The sequence below is a fragment of the Diceros bicornis genome, chromosome 34 (genome assembly GCF_020826845.1).
Source record: "Diceros bicornis minor isolate mBicDic1 chromosome 34, mDicBic1.mat.cur, whole genome shotgun sequence".
In the NCBI taxonomy this organism is placed as follows: domain Eukaryota; kingdom Metazoa; phylum Chordata; class Mammalia; order Perissodactyla; family Rhinocerotidae; genus Diceros; species Diceros bicornis.
Window position 1 is genome coordinate 36,804,291 of NC_080773.1, and position 10,771 is coordinate 36,815,061.

The 10,771-nt window shown below is 45.9% G+C and overlaps 1 protein-coding gene across 1 annotated transcript; it reads right to left on the reverse strand.

Annotated features, from left to right (window-relative positions):
* Nucleotides 1-4,498: 4,498 nt before the first annotated feature.
* On the reverse strand, nt 4,499-10,558 carry LOC131397525 (zinc finger protein 154-like). Its single transcript, XM_058530560.1, has 3 exons — nt 10,285-10,558; nt 7,365-7,491; nt 4,499-6,032 (listed from the first exon to the last, which is right to left on the reverse strand). Exons 1-3 carry the CDS (start codon nt 10,549-10,551, stop codon nt 4,576-4,578), a joined length of 1,851 nt encoding a protein of 616 aa, XP_058386543.1. The 5' UTR covers nt 10,552-10,558; the 3' UTR covers nt 4,499-4,575.
* Between the last annotated feature and the right edge of the window lie 213 nt (nt 10,559-10,771).

Sequence of the window (10,771 nt, forward strand, 5' to 3'; positions counted from 1 at the left end):
CTACAGGAACTCTCATTCATTGATGGGTAGGACAGTACAGCCACTTGGGAAGATATTTTGGCAGTTTCTTACAAAACTAGACATACTCTTACCATATACAATCCAGCAATTGTGCTCCTTGGTATTTACCCAAAGGAGTTGAAAATATGTCCACACAAAACTCTGCACGATTGTTTAAAAAGCAGCTTTATTCATAACTGGCAAAACTTGAAAGCAACCAAGATGTCTCCTTCAGTAGGTGAATGGATAAACAGTGGCACATCCATACAATGGAATATTATTCAGTTCTAAAAAGAAAATGCTATCAAGGAGTGAAAAGACATGGAGGAAACTTAAGTGTATATCACTAAGTGAAAACAACCAATCTGAAAAGGCTATATACTATATGATTCCAACCATATGGCATTCTGGAAAAATCAAAACTATGGAGACAGTAAAAAGATGGGTGGTTCAGGATAATGCAGGGACAAGGGAGGGATGAATAGGCAGAATACAGAAGGATTTTAAAGCAGTGCAACTCCTCTATGAGATACCACAATGGTGGATACATATCATTATAAATTTGTTCCAACTCAGAAGGTACACCACCAAGAGTGAACCCCAATATGAACTATGGACTCTGGGTGACAACAATGTGTCAATGTAGGTTCATCAATTGTAACAAATGTTATTACTCTGCTGGGGGACGGCATAATGGAGAAGGCAATGCATGTGTGGGTACGGGGGTACATGGGAAATCTCTACCTTCCTCTTAATTTTGCTATGTTCCTAAAACTGCACTAAAAAATAGTCTTTAAATGGAAACACAAAAAATGTAAATACGAAACAAAACAAAACATTGGACTGAGGGTTAGGAAGACTTACTAACTAGCTATGGAAGTCATTTCCCCTTTCTGGGTCCTAGTTAACTTCCTGGGTCTCGTGACATTTAAGGCTTTTTCCTATTCCAACTTTCTATGGTTAATGTTAATTGTTTCTTTCTATTTTACAGCTACCAAGGGCCCTCTGAACATTTGTAGGATTTTGTATATCATATTAAATAAAACAAAATAATATGGCCACACACAATAGTAATATCTATTAAAATCAAGACTAAAAAAGGGGCCAGCCTGGTGGCGCAAGGGGTTATGTGCGCACTCTCTGCTTCGGTGGCCCAGGGTTCACAGGTTCGGATCCCACGCACGTACTGATGCACCGCTTGTCATGCCATGCTGTGACAGCGTCCCATATAAAGTAGAGGAAGATGGGCACAGACGTTAGCGCAGGGCCAATCTTCCTCAGCAAAAAAGAGGAGGATCCACATCAGATGTTAGCTCAGGGCTGATCTTCCCCACAAAAAGAAAAAAGATAAAGATTAGAAAGTGGTAAGTTTTGACTATTTGTTTTCTAAACTGCTTAATTCACACATAATTGTTTTAAACTGCTCATACTTCAAATATACATTTTAATATTTACATTAGAGTATTGAAACTAAAAGTTTCCTCCTGCCCTTTTAAATTTATCCTTCTTACCCATATGAAATGACTCATAACAGGACATACTCTACCCTTTGTAATGGCTATTTTCAAATGTATCGAAAAGCGAAAAGACCGTTAGGAAGTTGTTTGTCAGTATTTATCAGTTTATGGTTGTTCTTGTTTCATCTATCCCCAGGCACTTAGTGGTTGATTTTATTTATAATCCCAGCCATCAGGTCGTTTCACACATAACCCCTTCAGAATGTTTCTAAATGTAAAGGCTCTTATCTAACTCCAATAACTTTCTCAGATAAAAGCAAAATATTTAAAATATGATAAATTGTTGTAAGTGCTGAATTTTGTCAGTTGTAGTCGTTATTTAATGCAGATTCATTGCAATCTGGATGCAAAATTTATCCTCAGGCAATTATTAGGCGTGTCTTGCATGTCTTTTAACGTATATGTACCACTTCTTATTTCTTAATTCTTCTTCACTTGACGTTGCTAAGCCATTTGTCCATTAGATTTTGCCACAATCCAGATTTGGCTTGTTGATTCTTCATACTGTTTAACATGCTCACCCTTCTGTCATATTTCTTGTACACTAGCTATGCTCAACATCATGAAACATCAGTGAAACGCCTCTAAAGCAACAGTGAGATACTGTTACACATTCACTAAAAGGATCCAAGTTTTAAAAGACTAACTACAGCCACTTAGCAAGAATATGGAGGAACTGGAAATCTCACACACTGCTGGTAGGAATACAAAAGGGAACAACCACTTCAGACGATAACTTGGTGTTTCTTAAGTTATATACTAACCTACATTCTGACTCAGGTATTGCACTTCAAAGTACTAAAACAAAAGAAAAGAATCATACCAATATGAAGAATGCATCCAACTTCTGCAGCAGTTTTATTTGCAATAGTCCAAATTGGAAATAATTAAAACTACCCATAAATAAATAAATCATGGTATATTGACAGAACATCCTATCCTTCTCAACTACATAAAAAGAATGAACTACTCATATAAGCACTATTGACAAGTTTCAAAATAAACATCACATGAGGGTACCCAAGGAAAAAAAAAAACTAAACACTTTATGATTTCAATCATATAAAATTCTAGAAAATGCAAACTAACCTATTGTAATGGAAAGCAAATCAGTGGCTGCCTGGAAAACAAAGACATTAAAGACACAAGGTAAACACAGGAGTGATGGAAAAGTTTTTATTTTTATCATCATGATTGATGGTTTCATGAGTTTATATGAATCTCAAATTTATCAAGTTGTATAGTTTAAATACGGACAGCTTACTGCATATCATTTATACCTATTAAAACTTTAACAACATGGTTCAAACTAAAAGTCTGGATTTCCTGCTCTTTAGAAAATCAGGTTTGGTAACCATACTGACTCCACTGTCTCTCTCTCTCCACGAGAGGGACACTTGCCCCACTGGCAGCAAAAATAGGTGAGCCATGAAGGCTGTTTCCACCTCATTCAACAGGAATACCAGCTGGGTCACACAACCACACGCTGGACTAAAAGATCTCCCTTTCTCTTTTCTTGTTCGCCTGCCTCTGAGGCAATGGCCTTAAATGAACAGCCCAGAGAGGCCACAGGAATCCATAAAACCTTTAGATTATTTTCTCTGACAAGGCCCTCAGTGACAAGACACACAGTTCTGGACATCCTGAGAATTTCTCTACCTGCTCATCCCCTTCACAGCCATAGTGACCAAACACTATATAGATAACCTTTTAAATGAGGTTATCTGTTGCAGTCTCCTGCACCCTTTATTAATCCAGTGTTTCTGTAACAATCCTCATTCCCCTGGTCCCTATAATCCTAACACCAGTGATGTTACCCTATAGAATTCAGGACATCAGGGCACATGGCTCTGCTGCAGGACCTGGGGAAGAGATTTCCCTCAGCACTGCTGAGCATGATGCAATGTCCCCTGTGAACAAGAGAACAAGTTCATGTTGTTCTCAGAAGCACTGAAGGTTGTCACAACAACCAACTGTCCCCTCCTTGGGTTGAACTCTGAACCTACAAAATATCATGCCATTCAAGTTACAAATTAGGACCACAGAGCCCTACAGTTTTTCCTTGAAGGTTCTGAGCAACAATGCAAACGAGGGCAAAATGGGAGAGGTTTATTCTGCCATCATACTGTCCTCTCGGAGGCATACAAAGTTTGGGATCTCAACCAAAGCTGTTCACCCTTCATTTTAGCAAACCCAGTTAACTTCAAACCACCCCATACAGTGAACAGAACCCCCAAGATTAATGGTAGCTGAAACAATAAGATCTTTATTATCATACAAACAAGAGCAATGGGAGGCAGACTGTTCCCGGGTTGGTGATTTAGAGGCTGGAAAATTCCATCGCTAGAGTCTCATGAGACCAATAATATTCTGAAAAACGCAGTCCATCTTTCCAAATCACCAAGAGTCCTCTAGGCCAAAATGGGGTAACGTCTATGCCCTAACTCATCAGAAGAGGAAAAAATGGGGAAAAAGTGCCCAGGCTACTCATGAATCGTCCCACAAATAGGAGAACGCTGGGGTTTACTTCCCTGAACACACTGAGACAGATAAATGTTGCCCACTGTGGGCACCTGCCAGGTGGTAAAGGTGAAATGGCCTCTGCTACAGAACCGGCAGTGACATAAATCTGGCAATGGCCCTGGGCAGGTTAAAAAGTACAATGCAGCTCCCACATACCTGGAATTTATGTGGATGCTTGGCTGTATGAGGTTCAATACACGCAAACGGCACCTTCATAACGGCTCTCCTCCAGTGTTGTTGCACTGAACAAAGAAATAGTATATACCTGCACATTTACAGTATCTCTCTCGTTTGAAATTTGTGGTACCCAATGAGGTAAGTCCTTTGGCTGAAGGTTTTTTCACAACACTTATAAGGCCTTACCCTACTTTGAAGTCTCTGGAGTGTAATGAGATTAGATTTCGGTTAAATGATTTCTCACATTCGCCACACTCATAAGGCCATCACCCAATGTGACATGTTTTAGGAGCCTGGAATCGTAGGTAAATAACTCCCCACATTCAAATACTCATAAAGCCTTTCTCCAGTGTGAACACTAATGGTCACTGAAGTTGGAGCTACAGCTAAATGATTTCCCAAATTCACTGCACTGATTAAGCCTTTCTCCAGTGTGAACTCTTCGATGTTTAATGAGGCCAGAGCTGTCACTAAAAGATTTCCCACATTCGCTGCACTCATAAGGCCTTTCTCCAGTGTGAACTCTCCTGTGTTTAACAAGGCTGGAGTTTTGAGTAAAGGATTTCCCACATTCATTGCACGCATAAGGCCTTGAACCAGTGTGAACTCTCTGGTGTTTTAAGAGACTGGAGCTGTAAGTAAAGAATTTCCCACATTCACTGCACTCATAAGGCCTTTCTCCAGTGTGAACTCTCCGATGCTGAAGAAGCGCAGAGCTTTGGCTAAATGACTTCCCACATTCGCTACATTTATAAGGCCTTTCTCCACTATGAACTCTACGGTGTTCAATGAGGCTGGAGTTTTGAGTAAAGGATTTTCCACATTCACTGCACTCATAGGGCCTTGATCCAGAGTGAACTCTCTGGTGTTTAATGAGACTAGAGTGGTAGGTAAAGAATTTCCCACATTCACTACACTCATAAGGCCTTTCTCCAGTGTGAACACTCCGGTGCTGAAGGAGTGCAGAGCTTTCGCTAAAGGATTTCCCACATTCACTACACTCGTATGGCCTTTCTCCAGTGTGAATTCTCCGATGTTTAATGAGGTTGGACTTGTTGCTAAATAATTTCCCACATTCATCACACTCATGAGGCCTAGCTCCAGTGTGAACTCTCCGGTGCTGAATGAGGCTAGAGCTTTGCCTAAAAGATTTCCCACACTCCCCACACTCATAAGGCTTTTCCCCAGTATGAACTCTCCAATGGTCACTGAGGCTGTAGCTCTTGCTAAAAGATTTCCCACATTCACTGCACATGTAGCTTCTTTCTCTAGTGAGGACTCTCTGGGACTGAAGAAGTGTACGTTTGCAATCAAAGTCTTTCGTGCATTTTCCAGAGTTGTATTGAGTGTTTCCTCCATGAAAGGCTGCTCCACATTCACTTCTCCTGTTTGACTCCTCCCTGGTGTGCGTGGCCTGATGCTGGAGAAATCTCGAGCCGGCCACGACGTCCCTCACAACCTCCTCACAGGATAAGGGCTTCCCTGACACACAGGATTTGCAGTCCTTCACAAGTGAGGCTCTGCCCTTGCTGCTTCTTAAGCATGTCTCTCCAGTGCACTGCTTTTGGTGCTGCAGTTTTGCATGCAAACACAATTGTTTCTCACATGCCCGAATTCTGTAAATGTTCTGCCCACAATGTGTTCCCTGGTGCTCAGTCAAGTGGAAGATGTCTCTCAAGTCTGGGCCACATATCTCGCAAGGATGGGCCTTCCAGGGAGACACACTTGCCTTGGGAGTCCTGACCTGTGACACACTCTGTACAGAAATGCTCTGCTTGGCAGGTGCCTCCTCATTCTCTGCTACATGCCAACAACCTGAAAGCAAGAAAGCCTGGTGAAGCACATGTTGACTTTGGTGGGAACGGGCAGCTACTGCACAAGTGTGTGTCTAAATAACCCAGAAACCAGTCCATGGGATTGTTTGCAGGATAAAGGAGTGGGTTCAGCTTGAAAATGGAGCTACTTAGCAGTACTGGGCTATAAAGAGGACAGAATGAGAGAAGATTCATGAAGTGAAGAACACAACCATGAGGCATGACACAGAGATGAAAGACAGGGTCTACAATTCACTCCTCTGCAAACAACTTTCCAAAGAAGCTTGTCTGTTGGTGACACATGAACGCTGTACAGAAGGGTGTGTCAAAACCCAGGAAAATACAACTATAACAGGGCAGCTGGTGCTCAAGAACTGTGTAAGGACATGTGCACACCTCATGACACAATACATAGGGGCCAAGGTGGAAAGCACTACAGATGGAGTGGTGAGAAAAACAGGTGAGACATGGAGCCCAGAAATGTGAGGTTAACTCCAGGCTGCAAGTAAGACTAGAAATGACAAGTAATAGAGTTAACAAATTGGCAAAGCATCAAGAAAGGGGAAGGAAACATAGAAATCAAATGTGGCCACTGGCATCAAAATACTAGTCAAACAGAATAGGTTTCTGCTCTGAGGTGAACACATGACCTCTTCCAGGGCCACTCCACAGGGCCAGGCTCCCTCTGAGGCATCTTGCCATGGATGGATTCATGTACATCCTGGGAAACACTGTGGGCTCTCCAACCCAACCGCACTCCCTCTATGAGCAAATACATGGCACCTTGATGATATAAATAGAGGAAAAGACAGGACAGATGAGCAGCCAGCACTAGTCCAGAACAACTCAGCACATGATAGCCCACAACAAAGAAAACTAAACATTACACAGAGAACTTTGGAAGAGAGTCTTGCAAGAGCAGCCTATGGTCCAGGTAAATAGCGACTATGTCAGTGATGGCAATTCCTGGCACAGGCAGGCATGAGGAAATGTCAGCTTGGGGAAGGAAGGAGACCTGGGACACACAGGTGCCTTGCATCTGGACAGAATAACACAGTCAGGGAGAAGGCAAGCAGGTGGGATCCATTAGGGTGACTGCAGGACTCCTGACCCTGCATCCTTCCCTACAAGTCAGCAGGGAAGCTGGTGTTGGGCCTGCTCAAGAAAGGAAAGAGCAGTGCACACACCTCAGGCTTACTAACCAAGCACCTACCGAGGAAACTGAGGAAGGAAGCAGTGCCCTTGGTCCTGTGTGAGAAGGACAGAGCTGCCCTGAGGAACAAGGAAGGGCAGAGCCTACCTCAGGGCACAAGGGTAGGTGTGAGGGCCTTACCCAAGGAGGTTATAAGTGCCAAGTTCTTCAGCATCACATCCTGGTACAGGCGTCTCTGAGCCTCATCAAGGAGACGCCATTCCTCTGAAGAGAAGTACACAGCCACGTCTTCAAAGGTCACACTGCCCTGGCATTATGGGGACAGATGAAACCATAAAAAGCCCCTCTCCCGAGAACGCACAATCCCTTCCCCCATCCATCTACCCCATGCCTACCCTCCTCCCAATCTCCCCAACTCAGAGGAGAAACCAGGTCCTAGTGCCACGGGTGCTACTGTGCTATAGTCTCCTCATGGGCTCACTGATCACAGGATCCAGCCACCAGTAAGAAAAGGTAGGTGGACAAGTAGATGTCTAAGTTGTGGACCTGGCATGGAGGGATCTACCCACTCATGCCAGGCTATCGTGCTGGTGTGGCCAAGGTCACATAAGTCTCAATACCAGGACCCTGGGGTCATCAGGCATACTCCCTCTCCAAGTACACATAATTCTTGAGACTGGATCCCACAGCCACAAATCTATGGTCACCACCACCTCAATGTCCCACACCACAGGGATCTCTGGCCTCCCCACATTACTTGTGTTTTAATCACCTCCTCTTCACCCCACTGCTGAGGGTGGGATTCCCACCTTATGGTTATGGGGATGGCCAAACACATGACACCTGACCCTGGACAGACGAGACACACAGCAGTTTATTAATCACATATATTTACAGCCTGAGAAGAGAGAAAGGCACACTCTACACAGGGCCACAAGGGGGTTGCACTCTGAGAAACAGTGACCAACCAGTAGGTTGCAAGCTTTATAGGATCAAGAGGATGGAGTACCTCCTGGTTCCTGTAAGAAGATGTGATTGGCTTGTCTGCACAACTCCTTGGGCTGGCGGGGAACTGAAACCCATATAGACGACCATGCACTCAGGCCATGTGAGGCCCCCCACCTTTCATCAGATGTCAAGGCAAGCACATGATACTGGGTCTTAATTTGAGGACTTACACTACATGGGTGACAGCATCCAGAGTATGCTTGGCAAATTCGAACAGCATCCAATACTACCCTAGACCTACCATGCGTTCCATGAGCACTGGCAGCCCAAATTCCTTCTAGAAGACCACCCTGCCTGGCTCCATTCCCTTCCTCAGACTTAGCCACACAGAATCACATGTGGAGCTCAGATACCCCCGGCCCTCTTCCACTCCTGTGCTGCACTTGATGTCCCCTCAGCAGTCATAACCTTCCTCTGTCCACCTAACCATCATTCAAAGCCCAGCCTCACTAGTGGCCCACCCCAGGCCTAGTGACTCTCACAGGTGACTACATCTGCAGGTCACAGATGACTTTATCCTCCAAGCTGAATAAAACACTCCAGGCTCCACCAAAGTCCTCACAAAATCCTGGCGGAGTTCACCGAGTGGTGAATAAACACCAGCTCAGGCCTGAGTGCCATCTTGCCTTAATTACTCCTAAGCTTCTGCATCCATCTCACGTCTGCTCTTCTGGAAACCCTGGCCACCTGCCAGACTATCCTGTCCCTGACACACTCTCCCTTCATGGCCACTTACCTCCCTCACTTGTTTGTGAAGTCCAATGCCATCACCCAGATACACAAACAAGTCCTGAATCCCTAACCTCCCCCTCTTCCCAGCACCCTAATAACTTTACCACCATAACAAAAAAATTGCTCCTCCTAATGTGATCCACAGCTTATTCACCTTGACATTTTAGAAGCCTCCATCCTCAACCATTCCCCGGATTTCCAGACCTGTGTGTTTCGCTGCTCACTCAATGCCTCCACTTAGTGCTCTCTGGAACATTTCAGAAGCTCCTGATAGCTCCTGTGAATATCACTCCTATTACCAACTTTCTCATTTCAATTCACGAAGCTTCCACTCCCAAAGCTACTAAGAAGAAAACCCTAGCAACATAGCTGAATCCTGTTTCACTCCCTCATGGTCCACATTAAAAAATAAAGTTGTCACTTTTTAAAACACACATCCAGAATTCAATCACATCCCCTAAACCATGACTTCTGGTCCATTAACCCTCAAGTGGATTATGGCAGCAGGCTCCACCCTGATCTTCCTCTTCCCTCAACCCCATAGTCTATAATCATACTGTAGCCAGAGAGAGCCTATTAAGACCTTAGCAATATCACTTCCCTCCTCTGATCCAAACATCTCATGACCGCCAAAAAAAACACCCAGCTTCTCAGGCAGTCATTCCGTCCTGACTCCCGTCCCCCTGCTCTTTCTACCCAATTGAAAGAAAAAAGATCTGTAGTTTCCTGAACACTTCCAGCTCAGTTTCAACTCAGGCATGGGCACACTGTGCTACCAGTTCCTGGGATAACCTTCCATACCTGTTTACACTGGTTACCAGAAATGGAAACACTTTCATATGACTCCTGGCACGGGCTGGGGGTTTCTCCAGGGTCTCCACTTCAGAGGGAAAACGGGAATGGCACTTAAGAGTCCCGGGATACAATAATCCAGAGAAATGTGGGTGAGGGTCAGGGCCAGTGAGAAAAAGGGACACCCTCCTCTCGGCTGGGTTGGTTCCACGAGCGTTTCCGCAGCCGTGAGCAGTGTGGGAAAAGGTAGACCCTAGAGGCATGCGTCTACGGTGGTGTTCGATGGGCTCAGGCCTCCATGGACCCTTCCCTGACCCTAAAGAGTAGGCCTCAGCCCGCCGTTTAACCTCGTGCCTCAGGGCTCAGTATGACCCCTTAGCAGGTATCCCTCCGCCTGGGTCCCTCCCCCACACCCGTCACCCCAGCTCTCAGAAAGAGGCCCCACGAGCGCCTCCCCGGCCCGGACACCAGAGCCTGGGATGCAGGCCCGTGAGCGACGCCGCACTCAGGATCTAGGGCTGGGCTGGGCTGGGCTGAGGGCGGGAGGGCGCGGAGCACGAGCACTGACCTGAGCCGGCTCCCTCCGCGCGGCCGCCGCCATCGGACTCTGGAGGCGGAGCGGGGCCGGGAGCGGCGGGAGAGGAGGGGACGCGGGGACAGCGGTCGCTGTCCCGGCCCTGGCGCGGGTCCCCCGGGCGGCGTCGCCGAGCCTCAGAACCGCTCTGTGCAGCGGGGACAGCGCCTCCTCTCGCACCTTCTCGGTCCCGTCACCTCTACCCCGACCCAGAGCTCCGGAGTCTTTTACCGGCTGAACAAAACCGCCAGCATCTAACATGGCCGCCTTGAGGTAAAAGGCCGGAAGTCCCGCCCCGACTTTTGGGCCGCACGCGGATCCTCTTTTCTAAGCTCTAATTTGGTAGTGATGCTGTCGCTCGACTCCGAGCATTCTGGGTAATGTAGTCCCCACAGATCCACAGACTTCGAGTAAGGGTTTTTTTTCCCCCTTTTTCCCGGCACTAAGTGGGGCGTTGGGAAATGGCATATCCAGGGAGGCT

Coding starts and splice junctions, on each gene's coding strand:
- LOC131397525 (XM_058530560.1), bottom strand. CDS start 10,551: ATGTTAGATGCTGGCGGTTTTGTTCAGCCGGTAAAAGACTCCGGAGCT. Junction 7,492..10,284: donor CGCGGAGGGAGCCGGCTCAG/GTCAGTGCTCGT, acceptor CCATAATGCCAG/GGCAGTGTGACCTTTGAAGA. Junction 6,033..7,364: donor GGCACTTATAACCTCCTTGG/GTAAGGCCCTCA, acceptor TCTTGCTTTCAG/GTTGTTGGCATGTAGCAGAG.